The sequence below is a fragment of the Etheostoma cragini genome, chromosome 17, assembly GCF_013103735.1.
Source record: "Etheostoma cragini isolate CJK2018 chromosome 17, CSU_Ecrag_1.0, whole genome shotgun sequence".
Lineage (NCBI taxonomy): Eukaryota > Metazoa > Chordata > Actinopteri > Perciformes > Percidae > Etheostoma > Etheostoma cragini.
This window is the reverse complement of record NC_048423.1, coordinates 15,482,513-15,502,868: the sequence shown is the minus strand read 5'-3', so window position 1 is coordinate 15,502,868 and position 20,356 is coordinate 15,482,513. Positions and strand designations below refer to the sequence as shown.

Here is a 20,356-nt window from a genome sequence, read left to right as displayed (position 1 = left end):
TAGTTAATCAGGAACACAGAAAATGGTCGTTATTCCAATTAATTTATAAACTAATTATAATAATTAAAGTATATCCCTGTCTGTTCGCCAGTAAATAAACATTACATTCTTTATAGTCCTCAAATCAGAGTTATTCAGGAACTACTCATTAACAATTCATTAATTCTCAGTATTTGTAACTGCTTACATTTGTGTGTACTATATTGTAAATTGTTACCAAGGTAAGTACTTTGCAAACTTTTACTGTGTATATCAAATTCTCAAACTGCAGAAATAAAGTTCCCGCTTTTTAAGCTAAACCCTGCAGAGTAAGAGGACACGCGCAGTCTTAAAATGCAATACTGTGAGAAGCACCTCCATTCCACCTCAGGTACTGTAGAGAAGGCAGGCAACAGCATGTTTCATAGCAAAACCTTCCAGCTGAAAACAGTTTAATCTATTTTGCTGCTCCACCCTTTAGTAGGGAGTGCCAGGTGAATTAGATACAGGCTTGAGAGCAGTTGGTGAGGTGAGTGAGAAACATGTTGTCAGTGCAGAGGTCGTGTTTACATGGAAATGTCAGTCTTTATGGGGAGACTGTGTTAACCAATCACATCCATGGACGCTTTATTGAGGTTATTTCTCACTTCATGTATTTATTGTACATCTTAACATGATGAGCAGATTTCAAGAAACCAGCTGATGACATAAGTAATACATACTAAATAAATGATGTTGGATCTATACACTCTGTGAGGCTTAAAGACTAAGATCCTGCAGCATTATTCTGTACTGCTGGCTAATGGTTTAGCAATGACTCAGCAATTACAACTGAATGGCACAAAGCTAGCCTGTTAGTTAAAGGCGTTAAAGCAAGCACTCACACTATCAAGCTAGATGTGTACTTCATGAAGTGCTTTGTAGAGCAATGCCTCTGCTTTGATCTCTTCTAATATAGTACGTTATGAGACAGGATTTTTGGTGCATGAGCATGGATATGTAATGTTGTTTATCTGGTGACATGGTTTATTACAATCACTCATTACTATACTCTTTATACATTTTTTGGGTTTTGAATTATTTGATATAGTATTCATTGCACTGGTCAGGATGATGGAACAGACAGTATTGCTTAGTATACACAATGACAGTTCACAGCAGCCTAAGACGTTCATAGTGCTTTCCATTGTACAGCATATGGATGCTACTGCAATAATTAGTAGTTGCTACTAGTAGGATTGTTACATTCATGCTGCTTGTACTAGGTTCCTACTTTAAAGGTTAGCATTAAAAATATAGGCAATGCTCCAACAAATAATTAACCAATTAAATATTTGAATAAAAATTCATTATTAAGCTTTTGGCACAATTAGAAATTCAGGCTAGGCTTAGGAAATGGTATAGTAGCTACCTAGCGTAATGCCTGAAGAAATCCTGTTTTGGTGTGTATGAACAGACCTGCATGTTCATTAACAACCATATGCTTACAAACAGAGCTGATATTATTTCTTGTAAGAGAATATACATCTCAGCCTAGGCATTATGAGTACAGTTGTGTGTTGTGTGTGCTTATTGAGTGCAATGTCTGAGCATGGGCTTCTGCTCTGCCAATAGCAGCGTTTCGTGGCATTTTGGAATGACCAGCTGTCTGCCTGCCAGACTCTTAACTGTGTCACCTTACCCTCGTCTCAGGCCTCATGACAGCAACCCAGTTCTCACAGATGCTCAGCCTTCACCTCGGCCCACTGCCACACCTGACACGGGTGTCCGACCCTCGACGCCTTCCCTATCTGTGCTCCTAGATCGGGAACTCAAACAGGCCATCCAGGAATGTGAAGAACAAATGGCCTCACTGGGCATACTTAATCCCACAGGCTCCCCCAGCATCACGCCTGGGAAGGTTAATGATGTAGGCAAGAAAACTGGAGAAGGGATGGTTAATAAATTCAATGACTCATCTTCACTGCCTCCAATCACAGTCCAGCCGGGACATAGCAACGGGGGCCATGGAAACAAGGGTACACATGGAAACAGTGAAGTAGAAAGCAGTCAGAAAGATACAGTTGTGTTTAGTTTTAGGAATTACATACTGGGTACTGAGAATAGTGCCGGTGCAGCAGGGACGGAGTGTGAAAAAAAGGCAGAAAAAGAAACAGAGATAAATGAGCAGAAGGAAAGACACACACATACACAATTAGAAACAACAACAGATTTATTTAAGGAAACTCAAGAAGAAGTAGCATTTTCTGACGTGAGAAACAGTTCCAGAGAGGAACATGTCGATTCTAAAGCAGGCATCGAGGAAAATGGCACTCTAGATTGTAATGCACTAATTAGGCAGAAAGACACAGAGGCAATAACAGAGATTGTAGACATAAAGAAAGAAAAGCGTGACGAGTCCAGTATTACCGTTTGTATAGTTAAAACGGGAAAGAAAGATCAATCAGTTGATGAGACATCAGAGTGCAGTACTCTTCATTTAAAGGATAAAGATGCATTGTCAGACATGACGAGTTCTCCATGTGCCAAACACGCCGGGCAGGACAAAACGTCAAAGAAGAAAGACAAAAAGAAACAAAGGAGAAAGAAAAAGATAGAAGAGAAGAACACAGAGACTGGACAAAAGGCAATGGCAGTAGTACAACCTGAAAATGAATTACAGGCTGTGTCTCTCATAAATGCAGGAAATCATATAGATTCAACAGAAAATGCAGAATTGGTGTCACTGGCAGCTCTGGCTGTGATTTGTGGGGAACAGCCTGATAATGGGTTTGCCTCAAAGCAACAGCTGAGTCCCGGGGGAAAGCCCGGCCCCAGCCCCCCACTATCATCCTCTCATAGCAGGCAGGATCATCTTACTGCCTGTTCACCTGCGTCCAACCAGGCTCTTTCACAGAGGCCTCATCTGTCAGATAACCACAACCCTATAGATGCCCCACGTCGCATAAATCAAAGATCAGATGAAATCCCACAGCCGAAGCAACATGTAACCGGAGGTGTTACAGATAACCAACAAACAAGCATGACACATGTCCAAACTACAGTTATCAATCCAGCTGCCTCTGCTGATAAGAGATCAGATGCACAAACACATGAGTTAACTATAGTTACCTCAGAAGCAGTGATACTCACACAGGAGAATCCCAGCCCACTCTCCAACAGCTGGACATGTGTGGGAGAGAGCAGCGTGGATAGTGCCCTTGAAGAGCCTTTAGTGGTGGTTGCTGCGTTGCCACTGGCAACACCCACGATGCCAGAACTGATAGAAAGCAAGGGAGAGGGAGAAAGCACGAGGCGTGAATCATTGGAGAGAGTAGCTGCTGTAGCAGTCGCAGAGAGTGAGAAAGCAGTTGGAGAGAAAGATTTAGGGGGTACAGGAAAGTGCCTCAGCTCTGCAGACAAAGAGAAAGAAGGACTCCTGGACAGCCTTCCTCCGCTTGCATTAATCTGTTCACAGGGAAAATGCTCAATTGCATTTTTAGCCAAAAAGGGACAGGCTTCATCTGAGGAAAGCTGCAGCAGCAAAATGCCACACAACTCTGCTGAGACAGAAATGAAGGGACCGGGAGAAACAAGCCTTCGCAGTGCAGACACCGGGGTCTCACCAGCTGAAGAGGGAGACAAAGAAAAGGAGCCACTCCGGTTAGAAGCCTGTATCAATACTTCTCCCTTTGGGTTACTCACTAGTCCTGATTGTCAGGATTACAGTGCTGTGGGATTGGAGGAAGCAGGACGAGGGGGAGGAGAAGGGGAGGTGGGAGAGAAAGGACGGCTGGCTGCTGAGCACAGTTCATTCAGCCAGCCAGAAGGCTCAGCTAGTGGGGTGTCATCAGCCGCGACAGAGACGCGTCCGCCCACCGATGTTGCAGAGTCACAGCTGAAGTCACAGAGCTGGACTGAGCCGATTGCTACCATCCCTGAGAGCATCTGCACTGAACAGGACCGTCTATCTCAACCCTGCCAAGAACAGCATGGCGCAGCCATCTCACCTCTCCCCACTAACCGTGAACAGAGCTCCAGCAAGACAAACAAAGGGGTAAGGGCTGATCTCAAACAGAATTTAATTTCAGAAGAAGCATTGTCTTTGGGACATATTTGTGGGGAATCATCCCTCCCAGAGACAGAGAGAAATAACGGTCAAATCTTGCTGTCTTTAATCTCACCACAGCTACTGACTACTTCTCAACAAACCTCAGTCGAGCGACAAGCGAGCAACATTCAACAGGTCCAGCCTAAAAGTAGCACAACAGAAACCAGCACAGCCGTAAGTGCAGACGCAGAGTTTCAAGTCCAGAAACAGAGCAATAGTGGTGCTATGTCTGGAGTGGATGTGTACGTATGTAACAGAAGCAGAAGCAACAACAGAGTTCACTTTGCGGACACTGTGAAACAAGAAAGCAGTTACTCTGTGGATCTCAGGAACATGTCGGTGTCAGCGATGGACTGCGCCTCTTTGCCTCCGCTGACTGTACATGAGAGTTTGCACCATCCTGTGGTTGAGGCCAGCTACATCTTCCCAGAATTTCTCAGCTTGAAACAGCCAGAAATCCCCGCAGATACAACTCCTGCTAAGGATGAATTAGCAATACGGAGCTCAGCCGACTCCCCGAAGCCACAGAACAATGTCCAGTTGAATAAAGGAAATATGGGGACAAAAGATATCAAGGAGAACAGTAACATAGATCAGTCAGGTGACAACAACTTGGAGACTAACACAGTGGATTTACAGTCAGCGACTGAGGCCTGCTCAAAACAGCTTCCATGTCCTACTGAGAAGAATCAGGCTGGTGACGTTATACAAACGGCAGAAAGTGCAGACTCTGAGGCTGATCATCCAACAGTTGAACAGGTGTCAGCAAAGGTGACAAAGCAAATAGAGGCAGAAACAGAGAAGGAGGGTGTAACCCTGTGTTTGTCAACTGAGAAAGAGATAGATAAGTTACATGATTCGTCTAAAGCCTTAGTCAAGGCTGGCCAGCCCCAGGAGTCCCCTTTAATATCGGATGCTGCTGAAGGTAACCTACATCCTCTCTCCTCATGTTCTGTGCTTCCAGCTGATGATGTTACCTGCACGCCTTTAAGTAATGTCTCCACTGAGTTACCTGTTGGTCAGCTCTCTACGGACCTTGACCCCAGTTCAACAGCCGAAACTGTGATCTGCACAGACTCTCTTCAGACAAAGCCTTGTCACCCCAGTTCTCAGCCTCCCACCCAATTAGATCAAACACCTCCTCGTGAACTGGTTACTACAGATCCCATGAAAGCCAGTGAGGGGTCGGAGCCCATAATTTGCTCTGCTATTCTGACAAAGGATGAATCTGCGACTTCAGAAGTGACAGCCTCTGACCAGTCAATTCCTGTTATCGAGCAGTTTGCCGGTAATTCTTCTTTTGTGCTGCGGCCTCCTGGTCCAATGTTGAGTCACTTGGAGTTCATTGCAGACTGTGATATCTCTCTTCCTGTGCAGACCGATTACGCCAGCGCTGATTGTGACCGCACCAAAGTCTCTGGAGAGGTGGATGGCAACAAGAGCAGAGAAATTACACAAATGTCTTTAGCACATGATCTGGAGTACAGTGATGTCAACATCAAAGCAGATAAGACTTGTCCAAAACTGGAGGATAGAAATGACGTTAAGGAGACTGTCGTTGAATTTGAGTTTTCAGTCCTTAACAATTTAAATGTTCCGTTTTCACAAGAGGAAAATCTGTCTCCTCCTCACCCCCCTGGTGCAGTGGGTGTACTGGTAAAAGGTGGGTCTGATAATGTAATTTCTCTATCCCACTCTGAGCCACGCCCTGTTGGCATCAAACCTGTTATTTGTGAAGCATCCATTAAGGATTATGATGGAATTAAACAAGACAACATGACAGAGAAAATGGGAGATGAGACATCCACGGTGTTTGCAGAGGAAAAGAAAAAAGTTGAAGAAGCAACAATGGATAATCAAAGGGAAACAGCAGACAGCAGTAAGATGCAGAAAGGAAAGACAGACACAGCACCACAACAGAGTAATGGGAGAGATAAAGAGGCTGGAGAGGAAATTGGAGACCTGCAGCCACAACATAAACATAAAGCGTACAAGACTGAATCACCAATAAGTGATATAAAGGAGGAAGTAGAAAGGAAGAGTGGCATTGCATCTGAAAGACAAAGCAAGACTTCTTTCTCCTCTCAGGACATGTTTAATGCTGAGGTAGATTCTGGTAGTTACCCTCAAACTGTTTATGACCAGAGTTTGCGCCAAACTCTGACAGCAACACTGGAAAGCAGCTCCGACAAGGACATAGCACCAGATTTGAATGCAGGTCTTGGCCAGTCACAGTCCACACCAGAGCCCAACTATTTTGCTCAGCAACAGGAGCAACAGCAGCGGTGTCTGTACTACCTACAGTGTCTGGGATCCAGACATCCCACACAGGAATTGTCAGATGGCTGTCTAGAGGGGGGAGAAAAGACCAACAGTCAGGTCAGGCAGACCCAAGCACTGGTTCCAAGTGTGAAAGGGGTAGCAGAGGGCACAGACGGCTCTGTGGGGAGTGATGAGTTGACAGGGGATGACAGCAGTGGCAACGTACGAGTGATCGGTGATGGAGAGGGAAAACAAGCAGGGCGGTTTCACCTTGCCAGTGATTTAAATAAGAGTAGAAGGGTTGCTGAGAGAAATGCCCTGGCTGAAATAGGGAGTGTAACAACTGGCTGTTATGTAGATGAGACAAGACAGTGGTTGGATGAGAATAAAAGCCCTGCCTTAGGGGTAGTTGGGTCAATTACAGACACTGAATTTGTGAATGATCCGGTTGGTAAAAGCCATGAAAAAGGCAATCTATCAGCCGCCTGTCAAGACCAACATGGAAATCCTGAGACCTTGAAGAACACTGCTGTATCTTTTGAGTTTGCATCACAGGAACATGAGACTTCACCTTCCCAGATCTCTGTTTCCTCAAAGGTCAGCAGAGATAGTCATGCCAATCATTTGGCAGTTACTCCAAGTACAAACCAGGCTGAAGAAATTCACACAAAGATATTCAGTACTCTGGTTGGGCAACCCGAAACTGTGGAAAATGATTTCAGTGCTGCCACGGCTGTGAAAAGCAACAGTAGTCAAACTGAGGAGTGTGAAATTCAGGATACAGTGTGCAGGCCTCTCAAGCTACAAAGCTTCAATAAAACCTCAACCACACAAAGCAGCCCGGTAGTACAAACACCCATAAAAGGCCCTGATGTAGAGGAGATCACAAAGGCAGATAAAGCACCTTTGGAAGAAGGGGAAGCTAGCAGCCAGGGGAAAGGACAAAGTGAGATAAAAGCATTAAACAATAAAGCAATGACTAAACAGAAGGTCATAAATCCAACTGGTCTTTCTAAGGCAACAGAAAATGACAATGATATAAAAGATAAAACCAGTCCTATTACCACAGGCCCATCTGTTGTTTTGTCAAAGTGCCCGGATGATTGTGCATCAACTCCACCTGCAGCCCCTAGCCAGTCAGAGAAGCCACATGATCAGGTGTCTTTGTCAAAGTCCCGAGACGATACCGCGGTTAACCTCATTGTTGCCGATTCCCACCGAGAAGGAATATCACCTGAAAAAGCTTCTGTTGAACAAGTGATTGTGAACACGGAGGCTGCCGATGTGTCAGAGAGTCCGGCTCCTGGACTTCCAGCTCAAGAACCAGATACAAACTGGATACAAGCTCTAAAAGAAGCTGCATCCCAATCTCAGAGTAAACAAGAGACATCAAGGTAAACACAAGTGTGTGTGTGTGTGTGTGTGTGTGTGTGTGTGTGTGTGTGTGTGTGTGTGTGTGTGTGCGCACGCGTACGTGCGCGTGCGTGCGTGAGAAAAATAATATCCCTTTAAGAAACCAGATTAGAGAAGTACACATGAGACTTCACGCTAATAAAACTATGTTAATGAAAAGTTAAAGTTCATGTAACTAATGTCTAAAAAGGTCTGTGGAGGTCAGCATGGGCTTCCCCTCAATCTGTTACACAAAGTAGCATGTGAGCATTACATGTCTGCTCCAGTACACAGAAGGAAAGGCACATATGTAGTTTGTGCCACCAGCCACAACAATCAAAACTACACCTACATAATTAAGAATTAATAAGGTGGACAAATGTCCATCCATCCATCCATCCATCTTCGACCGCTTATGCGGTATCGGGTCGCGGGGGCAGCAGCTCCAGCAGGGGACCCCAAACTTCCCTTGTGGTGGACAAATGTCAATATTTATTTTTGTTGTAAAACTGTGAGGTTCAGATAATATATCAGTTGTTTAGTAGGCCTCTTCATAGATTGCTGCAGTTATTATTATTATTATTTTGGCATTCCAGTAACACCATGTACAGGACTTGTCAAGAGTGATATATCAGAGAGCAGCGGGACAATGAATATGAACGAGGAGGTAAACACAGAGCTGCACTTTGTCTGTGATTCGAGCTTGGGTCAGATGAATGTGCCGGTTGAAGTCTTGTGGAAGTAATGCAGCCTTTTATATTCAAAGGATGACATCAGCTGTGACATCGCCCCTACTCTCCAGCGCAAGAATGAACCTTTTCTCACACTGCTCAACACAATGAAACAACAGCATAAACACACACATGCACCTACAGTGCTTCCACACACACACACACACACACACACACACACACACACACACACACACACACACACACACACACACAGAAAGCGTCCTCACAACACACAAGGACACACATTTGTCATGTGTCAGTCATTCCTTGTGCATATGCTATAAACTAAAACTCCCTCTTCTTTTGCATTGTTTTCCCAGACCCCTCCCATCTCTGGAGTCTCCCCAACTAGAATTTCTTACTCCGACTGAGGAGATAGCTGCTCCTCTGAGACTGGAGGAGATCGCACCACCGGAGCGAGCAGCAGCGAAGAAAACAGAGATCCCACCTCTGAATCTTGTGAAGAAGCCAGTGGATCTTCCTGAACCTTTGAAAAAGATAATAGAGCTCCCAGAACAAACACAGCAGACAGTAGAGTTCCCAGAAGAAACAAAGAAAGTAGAGCGTTTAGAACCAACCAAGAAAGAAGAAGAGCTGCCAGAAGAGCTCTCAGAACCAAAAAGGGAGCCAGTGACTTTCTCAGAAATAGAGAAGGAGCTAACTAAGCTACAGGAACCAACGAAAAGCACAAAAGAGCTCCCTGAACCAACAAAATATGAAGTGGAGTTGCCAGAACCAACGGAGAATAAAGAACCAGAACCATCAAAGACAACAACAGAAGAACCGGAGAAGGAGCTGATTTGTGAGCTTCCAGAGGAGCAAGTGGAAAAACCAGTGGAGATCCCAGCTGAGGAAACTGCAGTGACACAAACAGTCCAGAGCCCTGCTGAGGAGCTACAGGACAGCGGGTGAGTGCCCTCGTAACATCATAAGGTTAATACATATTCAATTACAACAACTTGAACAACTTCCACCTATTGTCCCATTGGAGATTCCAGTGAAAGCCTTACAAACTACGGTTTGAGGAGTAACTTTTCCCTGTAAGGATGCTGCAAAGGGATGGTTTTCTTTCAGAGCTCAGTCAGAGTCTGGTTAACATAAAAATTATAGCCTTTTACCATAAAGACCGACAGGTTTACATAGAGACTAGTAATTGTGAGGTGGACTGGGTTGCAGACATCAGAATGATGTGTATATGACCTTTTAGCCCTGATAGTTTTCCTAAAACTCATCATAACATTTCCATTACAGTGATGTATCCGAGACATTTTATTGCAGTTCATGTATTTGTGAAAAGGGGGGGGGGGCTCAGGGGGAATTGGGCTTCACAGCTCAGCAGCTCTGCCTGTCACACATTTCAAATGGATTTCCATGCGCTTGGAGAGTCCCCTCGGAGGCTTTGTTTGGCCTTCAGACACGTCGAGGGCGTCTGGTAGGTTGTTGCTGTCTGCAGCGGTTTAACAGTCTGATCGGACGAATGAGATGGAGTCTCACAGATTTATACCGGTTGCTGAAACAGAAGTGAACCCTTTATGTTGTTCAATCTCCTGACTAGGTGATATACACATAATAAACCAGTGAGTTGTTCAGTTCAACCTCCACGTGGGCTTGCAGTATTTACTTAAGTATTTTAATAGCTCTGGCTGGACTAGCTTTCCATGTATGTCATTCTTCTACTTAAAAACTTAAGACATATGTCACTAGAGTGTACACTGCGCATCTAAGGCTGTGTTGTTAAAGCGGTCTCTTCCAGTTTATTTATTATGTAAGGACTGTCTGAATAAATGATACACGATATTTTAATTAAGTTCAATCATTGCTGCGGATTTCTTTTTACTTAGCTGGAACATTTCTCGGCTTCCTCAGTTATCTCTGTTAGTTGTCACTCTTTCCTGCCGTCTGCTGCATTTAAAGGAGCCATCCCACATGCCAGAGCACAGTAGCACTTGTTGCCTGTCAGTCACAACACTTGTCCCATCACTGCTGTTGGAGACAAACGTTTGTTCAGAGTCGGAGGGAGGAGGAGTGACAGTGATATTTCTACTATAGGTTTCATCAATAGATAAAGTTACACTGGCATATGTGTGCCAGAGACAGAAATGGGACTGCAGTGTGTGTGTGCGTGCGTGCGTGTGTGTGTGTGTGTGTGTATGGGTATGGGTTTTCCCCCCACCCCCAGAGGCTGTCCTAGCTGTCAGTCCTGCTCAGTCTGCGCAGCTTTGTGAACTGAACCCTGTAGTGGGAGGAATTTGGGCAGGCACTCAGCCCCACTGAAGTCATTTTCACAGACCAGACAGAGTGGAACAAAAGCCAGAGTTTCGAGAAACACTTGAGCATGTGCCGCGGTGTGAGTGTGTATGACAGAGTCAGTCAGAGTCACAGGCACAGGAGAGAAGGACTGGGACATACACTTATTGGCTCTGGTGTTTTGGAGTTCACCAGGCGCTCAGCAGAAGTCATTTCCATCACTAACATGTAGTTAGCACTGAGGTTGTATGATGGATTCCTCCATGGCTGAAATCTGGGTGAGTTAACAAGAAGTGGGTACCTCTTTATTTCTTTTTGTGTGTGTATGTGTCCACAATAGGCGTTTTGTGTTTAAGTCTCTCCAGGTGGATGCAACAGATGGTCTGTAGGTAACTCTTCTGATCTCACCAGATGGCAGGAGGGGAGGGACAAATAGAAAGATGGACGGACAGAAGGCGGTAAAGAAGGAGCAAAGTTGCAAAAAAAAAAAAAAAAAAAAGTTACAGGTTAGAGCATGTTGTGCTCCCCTGGCCTACTTGATGTGGAGGCTGGGTTGGCGAGACATCTCAGTAGCAGTACATCTAATGTTTAGCTACTGTCTGTGAGCTCTCCAAATATATTGCTGGCATGGTAGACTTTTGAAATGGCCTTGCAGAAAATGTATGCTGCGTGACATGTGGCATAAAAGTCTGAAGTTGTGTAAAAATGAAAGTTATACAACTAGTTTTCATAAAATGTAATAGAAGTCTTTTGTAAAGCCATTTTTACTCAAGAAACACTATGGAAATGGCTGTGACTACTTAGCTTGGTATGAGGTATATTTTTCATCCATGTTTATGGAGTAAAAAGGAAGTGGGATGTGCTATTGCCCACATTGTACTGTACTGTAAATAGACTAGTTGCCATGGCGATTGTAGGTTCATGCGCTTTTGCTGGCATAAGTAAAGTAGATAATCTGATGTTTGCCATTCATTCAACCACACGTGACTGAATTTAAGTAACATTTTAATCTCTATTTTTGCAGAATAGAATTGTTAAATTATTATTTGTGAAGTATGTGTTTGCAATATATACAATGTGTTCCTAAATGTGCTGTGTGTGTGTGTGTGTGCGTGTGTCGGTATGTGTGTGTGGGACAGTATGAGCTAGCTGCTGGCTGCAGGACAGAAATGGTCCTCTCATCATTGCAGCACTAAAAAAAACATACTTTTCTTAGTACTTTCAGCTGGTTTTATTTACAACTCTCTGTTTATCATTAAACACCCTGCGTGGACTTGCTGTCTTTGCGTCCAGCGGTTTCCCGAGTGAGTGAGTGAGTGAGTGTGTGAGTGAGTGAGTGAGTGAGTATGTGTGTGGGTGAGTGTGAGTGTATGTGTGTAGACAGTATGGTCAAAGTAACCATACTGTCATGAAACAAGAGGTTAGAGAATCTGCCTTTATTCCTGGACTAGCCTTGTGAAAGCTGGATTTGCCTTCTCAAGAATTGCTCATGAGGTGTTCTAGAGTAACGCCCGGCACACTGCTGAATTACTAACGGTACAAAACTGTTTGGACACCGTCCGGGTGTTAATGCCAATGTAAAACTACACTGACGTGAAGAAGTGTGTTGCTGAAAAAGAGCACATGTGCTCTCTATGACTTGTGGCATTAATGTTGTTAATTATGCTGGTTATAAATCATTTGCTAGTTCTTACACATGACATCATTTCTGGAAAAAAGTTTGAAAGCTCTAGCTGTTAACCTGACTGGGTTAGCTGCCATTATCTTCACATTAAAGCCCCTGAGTCAGTAAATACTTTACGCTTGTGTCCAGGGTAATCTTATTTTCGGCCAATTGTCTCTTATATACGTGCTGGATTTATTTTTCTATCTACTCCATAGCAGTTTCTGTCCATCTTTGGAGACAGCAGTGTGTCTTATGATAGTTTGCTCAGACTATGTTGTGACTTGGTTGTTTCTATTTCCGGGCTGCATGTGCTTAGTTAACCACAGATGCCTACATATGTTTAGCTTTGGCCTGCATGTGTAAGTCACCGACTGAGGATTTGTAACAAGAAAAGTGAGACAAAATAAAAAATAATATATAAAGTTGTAGGTCGTTTCCTCTTTATGCAACATTCCTGCCACCAGACTTGTGTTTGATATAAACTATAATATGCTACGCCCTCGAGAAAAGCCTACACCCTCATTAAGTTCTGACTTTACTGGAGGGAGATGGAGAATAACCAAGCTCAATTTCAGTTTTAAATGAGCTGGAAGGGACATTTGGAAAGTTCAGCTCAGCAGGCAGTTGACTTAATGCTTGAGTATGGTAAATGTGCTTTAGTTGATGGAGGTATTGTGAAGCTCACGTCTGCAGCAGAGGCAACTGGGGTATTTATAGAGCTAAACAGGAGGCATGCCCCAAGTGGGGAACAGCTGCATGGGCGTCCATCGCATTGCCTTTCAGATTAGAGAGCCTACCAGTCCTGATAAGACTGGCCTGGATCAGGGCCAAATCCACTCCACCAGGTGGCCAATGATGACAGAGCCAGACAACCTAAAGCAGGCTACTTCACTGCAGAGGGCAAGTAGAGCAAGCAAGGGAAACATGAGCTATCGTGTAAGGGTACAGGCGGGAGGAGTTTCATTAGTAGTTCATTTAAATGAAAAAGCCTTCTTAGGATGGTTAGAGTGAGCATTTCCTATTTGAAGTCACTACTAGGTTTGACTAAGGACACAGAGCAGAGTGCTCCGGCTTTCTCTACTTTGAGGTAAGTTTCGGTCATGGTTCATTTGTGTAGAGCAAAGTGGAGCGTGTCCTCAGAACGCTTTCCGAATCGCCAAACTTGGCCTTCTTGTTTCGGTCCGTCTTTAGATGTTTTGTGCTCTCCCCCCTGCAGGTCCTCCCTCACTGAGCAGGCAGAAAGAGGTGACCGTGCCCCTGCCTCATCCCCACCTCCAACCTCTGAATACCACTTCCTGCCTGCCCTCCCTCCTCACCTCCAAGACACCACCGAATTTCCCAGTCCTTCTCCCACACCACCTGAGAGGCACACTACTGAAGCTCTACCAACCCCACCTGCATCTCCCATCTTTCCTCCCCCTCCTCCTCCAGCCCCTGCCTCCCCTCCTGTACCTCCTGCTTACCAGGGTGAGGACCACTGCCCTGCTTCTGCACCCTGCCACCCTCCTTTAAGGTAGGACCTTGAACTCTGCCTGACTGTCACTGTTCCTAACCGGTTCATTAGGTCATTTCCCATTTCACTGTGAGGTTCATTCTGTCGTGTTAACACATGTGACGGGAACACGTCAATTTGATTTTGGAGGACCTCACAGTAGATTTGTGCAGTCACTAGTTCCTTTAGCCTGCTAAACGAGAAGTAGCCGTGCCCTTATCCTTTCGACCATAGTTCAGGTCTAATTACAGCATTACATCGACATCCGGCACACTGAATTATCTTCTAGATGTTGATTCTCAGAGTTACGGAGCTAAAAGAGAGAAACTAGTGGAAAGGTAGTCATCCATGCTGTTTCCTTTTTATAACTTAAAGGAATACTTCTTCTCTTTTTCATAGTGATAGTGTAATGAAAAGGTCAATACCATTCTCCAGATAAAGAGGGGTAACGATCTTCTCACCTTACTGTCGGTAAAGATGGGTGAATAAGCATATTTCAATAAATGTTGAACTATAAGGAATTAATAAATATAGTACTGTACAATGTTCAGTATTTACAGATACATCGCATACAACATTATTGCCATATTCTAAGTGAAACCCAGAGTCTGTTTCAGCAACCCGTGTTGCCATCTCCTAAAATTACAGATTACATTGCTATGCATGTCTACCACATGAACTCATGGCACACCATCTGCTACTGTATAAACTTAGTGTTAAGTTGCATTTGGCAAAAGCACCTGGGTGAAATGTTTTTAAACATTAAAGGATAAAGTAGAGCGTTTACACACCACACCTTTTCATAATAAGCCCAATAATAACCACTTGACCTATAATGGCTGATTGCTTGCTATTACAGCTGCTTGTGTGTCACCCTTGTCATGGCACGAAGCTATCAAACACAATGGTTTTCATTCACAACACTGATGCTGACTACATATAAATGCTCCTCATTATTTTGCAGCATCAGCTAATATTCTTCTGCATTACATCTTGGCTTTGCAAGTGATATTATAGACTTACTTTTATAAGGGAATGACTCAGCCACTTTTACAGTGCATTGTCATTTACAACCAGTAGAGGGCATTTTCCCTTCACAGGGTTCATGTTGTACTGCCAGCCTGTGTCTGCACTCTGCTGTCTGAATGCTGCACGTGTATATACAATAGTAAATCAGAGACACACACCAGCTCTTATGTATCTCAGTATGTGTCAGTGATGAATTGGAAAAGACAATATATTGTTTTCTGTGTAGAAGTATACATACTTGCTTATGACGGGATTCTATTTGGCTTTCTAAAAGCCTCCATTTCTCAAAGAAGACCAGAATTGTGGGAAGGCGAGACTAGCATAGTGTTGTTATATTATTTATGATATCTGAGAGGTACCAGTACAGAGGAGAGGAGCACCATCACACGGAGGGAGTATTCTGATTGGATATCACAGATTTTGTTTTTTACCTGCAGACACACAGAGACGCAATGCCACCCTATGTGCAGCTTTAACGTGAACTATTTTTTTATTCTAGTACATTTGTTTGAGTATGAAGGTCATATGAAATGCAAGAGCACTAAAAATAACAATCTTTACTGCCAATGAAGTGATGATGATATATTAAGCTACTTCCGGGGAGCTGCTAGACATTGATTATTTCATCTTGCCCAAAGTCACCCTAGCAAAGGGCTGGTCAATATGTCCAAAATCTTCTATCTCGATATAAGTCCTTCATATCTCGATAATCAAATATAGCATGTTTTGTAGTAATTCAATAAAGAAATAGTGTATATCAAATAACCACGTTGTAAAGCCTATGTTTGTATACTTGTATAAATGATAAATAAGAAGTTTCTTATTTAATTAAGAACTTTAGTGCACAGTGTGCAAGGATCAGAACATAAAACAATGTCCAGATGACCTAAATATTGCAGGAACACAGTTTGGCTGCTGTTTTTTGACATTACGATAGAAATGAAATACAAAAATATATACAATATTGTTTGTCCGGATATATATGTATATTATCGTATTGCCCACCCTGCTTCAGCTGGGCAAATGATGGCCAGTTCAAGGTCTTGAACCTGCCTACTCCTTTACCATGTGATAGGCAAAACAAACCTTTTTTGAGCTTTTGCCTGAATCATTAATTAAGAGTTGCGTGAGTAATAATTAAATCCTTCTTTAAAATCATGAAAAACATGTCAGACTTCCTTTTTTAATTACCAATTTTTCAAAATAATTAAGCTGTCATTTTAGTGCTTTTTGCCGTGACCACTAAAAAGTGAGGAGCACCTTGGTTCTTTTGTTTTTCTGGATTCCTCTGAATGTCCCCAAACCAATCAGCTCCTCCTGTCTACTTAATATGTGGTCATTGTAATAGCACTCACTTTCTTCTATTTCAGGCATTAGAGAGAGACTGATGTAAAGCACTGCATTTTGAAATATAGCCAAACGTCCTCGTTTACTTGTGTTTGTGACAAATGTATTCTCCCCAGTACACATGTCTGTGATTGAGAAAAGGGGTTGATTGGTATCTTTTGAGGCTTTAAGTGCCCTGATGACTCTACTGATTGCTTTTAGCATTTACTTTAATGATACAAAGAGAAGGAATGCCACATAATCTCGAAATATATTGTAAGAGGATATTCTGTAAATGCAGACAAAGTCCCTTAGATGAAGTCTTGAGTGTGGACATTTTGTAGAGACATTGACCCCACGAGTGATTGTTTACGGGAGCAGTGTAGCCTTTTCTTATCATCTGAGAAACGCTCCAGGCTCGATCAGCAGCTGTCCAGCAGGAAGATCATAGTGGCAAATCAGCAACCAGCATCCTGTCACAAATATAGATTCCCCAAAACACTTATTTAAACCGCATGTCACTTGCAGAGCTGCTACGTTATAATTGTTGTGTATTTTGGGCCACTATAAGATCCATAGTAAGAGAAGCCTGATGGATTGTGGGTAACTCTAGCTTCTGTTGTTGGTGTTAGACCTACTGCTGTAAAGACATGCTTTTGGACTAATAAACGGTCAACATTCCGGCATAGTCCAGGCTGTAACATGTCTAGTACTAGTAACATGAAGCACTGAAGAATATAACTGTCATAGTGTATCTTTCATTTGCTATTTTGTTATCACCCACTCAGACAGCACCTATAATTTTCAAAGGGGGGCTCCCTTCTTTTAGGGTCCTTTCTGAGGTTTTTTGCATTGTTTTCTTGCATAGGGTTATTTCAGTAATCTTGGGTCTCCATATTTTTTTCTATGCCAAGTTATGCTCCATATTGTTTGTTATTCTTTCTTTTCTTTTTCTTGTGCCGCAGCAATCTGTGAGACTCTACCCTTAAGTTACACACTTCAACTTGAACTGGCTACATAATCACAACCCAAAATTCACTTCTACAGTACTTCTAAAGATTCTTATATAACAGGACATGACATGTTTCAGATTTTTAATTTAACTAAAATCCATTTGGCATTTTGAGGCTACCCCTTTTTTCTCTACTGCCATGTTATTACCTAAATATGGCTTGGCCAATCTTTGCTCAAAGCTTCCAGCCACACCTATGAAACCACAAACTGTTCTGCACCATCACAGTCTGCTTAGAAGCAGACACTATTATGTTCAAACCCTCTGGCAGGCTACACTTAGGTGGATTGTAGTGACCCTGTTTCCTTTTGAGCACCGTTATGAATATTTCAGAAAAAACTGCCACAGCCATATCTTCCAATGCCTGAGTTTGTTGAATTTTTTATTTCTTCATTTTCTTTGGTCTAAAGTTGGAACAGCAGTGCAAGGCCAAGCTCTTAAAGTAGCAACACCGAGAAGAGGTTAATGTCAGCCATTCAATAGAATGTGAAGTTGTACTTCACACATACATGCATTGCTGCCCTAGATACATCTTTATGCTGCTATAGGGGGTAGGGATGATAATAGCAATCAATATTTTTGCTTTAGCAGGGGTCTATGTTGGGAGCTGTGAGTGGGCAGCGTTTTTACTTGTCCCCTCGGGCTGTGAAACATCGACCCACAGACCCATCCGTGAATAGAGTCACATCAGTATTCTTTGTGAACATAAATTAATGGACTTCATGTTCCCCTTTTTAACTGGGGTGTCAGGTTGGACATGAACACAGGGTTTTAGTGAACTACGTGGAACTGGAGATTTTGTCTTTTTAGTCCACACAGGCAGAGGTAGGACACCTGAAACTTGCGTACAGCAGGTTTGTGTGACGGGTGCTTCTGGCAAAAGTCGCTATTGTAGCAAGGCCTATTTCCTCACTTTCCCATGAGTGTACAATAGATTAAGTCGTCTCATATTCCCAACGCCTTTCTTTCCCATTTCTTTTTGACAATCAATGCGACATTTGCAAAATCTGTTCCCGCTCTTATTTCCATTCCACAGGACACATTTTCTGTGTCCTTCACTCACACACAGATGTCAAAAGGGATATTGGACTAGACAGAATATTGTCATTCTTCTTCCAGTCTTTGATGCAATTCAAGGTTTGATGAGAGTGCCAGTAAATTAGATCACCAGCCCAGCCTGCTGTCCAGGGATTTAAACACAGAGATGATATTCATTTAGAAATGAAGCATATGTTGCTGCCTCTAGAGCAAAGAACTCTGGATTAAGCTTCTATAAATATCTTTTTTTAATCTGATACTGGGTTGTATTTGTACTTCTCTTACAGCATGTAATATAATATTTAAGTTAACATTATATTTAAGTTTGGATTTTGGTCTAATGTTAAGTCTCACAATGCCTGTTTTGTTCATGAGGGCCGCTACAGAGAACATAATAGTTTCAGATGTGAATACTACACACATACTAGTTTCTCAGATTCTTTTGTTTACCTCAGGCATCCCTCTGGTTGGTCACTCTAAGTGCTGGGAACTTCCATTGTGTGAAAAGGAGGCACAACAATTACGTTTTCCTTGTGCAAATCACTGAGTGAGAGAGGGGGACCCTGGCAGGAGAAAGACAGAGTCGAGAGGTACGGTTGCTGTGGAAGGGAGGAAGACAGGGACGGACAGAGTGAAAGAGAAAGCGCCTGTTAGTCAATGGGGTTTTGGGGGGGTCTGCTATTGTTCGCTCCCCTGCATAGTCACGGTAGCAGACGAGAAAAAGCTGCCTGTCTTTTTAAAGGCACAGGAGGCTGGAGTCAGGGGAGAGAGTGGAGGGGAGAGGGGGGAGGAGGCATCTAGAGCTTCAACACAGCTCAGCGATATCAGCAGCCAAACAGAGAAGCGCCACCTCACACACTCATGCAAGACGGCAAGAAAGCAGGATTTTTGTTTCATCGTATTTCTTTTGGAATATTCTCTTGTTTACATTTTGCTCTTGGAGATTGTGTTTGTCTTGGTGTTGCATCATTTGACCACCAGATGAGAAATAGAAATATTCCCAGTGTGTAAGCAGCAGAGGCTCGGGGATGCTGTGCACACAGTGAGGAGCCGTTAATCATCCACTGTTTTGCTCCTGATGCGAGCGGGAGGCTCTCATCCTCTGCACTGCAGCACAGTAAGCCCAGCCGGTGCTCACCTCCTCTGACACAGGCTGCGTGTCTCCTCTGCAAGGATCAGACTGAAAGGAGAGGGAGTTTGGAGGGCTGGGGAGGGGGAAGCAGGTGGATGTGGAGGGTGGCTGGGGAGCAGGAGCAGGCAGGGGGGTCAGAGCTAACTGAGGATGGGAGCCAACGAGTCCCTGGAGCAAGGAGAGACCCCCTGTCCCTCTCAAGAACGCATGTAAGTTTGACCTAACCAACGTGTTCACAGTGTGATCAAAATCAAGAACACCACTTTGTTTAAAAGCTGTAGGTTTAGAGAGCAGCTCCAACTGCTTCTGCTTTGCCATGTTGTTTTTATTTATTTATGTCTTCAAACCATGTAACAGAAATGTTCATTGTGGATGCCAGGTGATTTATGATGCAGAATGCAGTCACCAGTGAGTAATATTATGGGTATTTGTTGTTATTTACTGTTGCAGGCTGAAGCCAAACATCTCTTTGAGTCGTTGTTCTGTTACCAATCTGTTTTTGATGCATTTTAGCTTTCCCTTACTCAATCTTTTCATGCATGCTGTTACAAATCCATCTCAGAGATTAAAATCCAAGTTAACCAACAAAGCATGTTGTTATTGTTGTTGTTTGCTTTTGTGATGTAAATAAGGATGAGAGAATCGAAGCACGTGCACAGACACATCAATGCGCCTCCACTACAGTACTGTATGTATGGACACATGTCTGGGAAACGTAATAGTCCTTCAGGAGAGCCTGTGGGAACCAGAATTAGGCAACGAGTACAGTAGGTACCGTCGGGAGGCTGGTGGGGTGATGTTTTGTTCTGTGCAAAGGAGGACGTGACTCTGCACTGGGAGCAGGAGCTGGTAACAGTGTTGAAATAGAACACGCTGTGTGGGGGTAGAAAAAGATAACTCAGGAATATCAGTGGATGACAGAGTTAGAGAGGGAGAGAGACAGAGTCAGAGAGTGCT

At 43.5% G+C, this 20,356-nt stretch overlaps 1 protein-coding gene across 19 annotated transcripts in view; it reads left to right on the top strand.

Annotated features, from left to right (window-relative positions):
* The window catches only part of tacc2 (transforming, acidic coiled-coil containing protein 2), a 50,707-nt gene that overhangs the window by 11,549 nt on the left and 18,802 nt on the right, over positions 1 to 20,356 (top strand). For 16 of the 19 annotated variants that reach the window (XM_034897448.1, XM_034897442.1, XM_034897433.1 and 13 more), the window contains 3 exons: positions 1,672 to 7,725; positions 8,778 to 9,365; positions 13,587 to 13,883. In XM_034897448.1, the coding sequence (XP_034753339.1) occupies positions 1,672 to 7,725; positions 8,778 to 9,365; positions 13,587 to 13,883 (6,939 nt within the window). The remainder of the gene's footprint in view (positions 1 to 1,671; positions 7,726 to 8,777; positions 9,366 to 13,586; positions 13,884 to 20,356) is intronic. The other 3 variants (XM_034897449.1, XM_034897447.1, XM_034897445.1) reach the window with 1 other exon arrangement.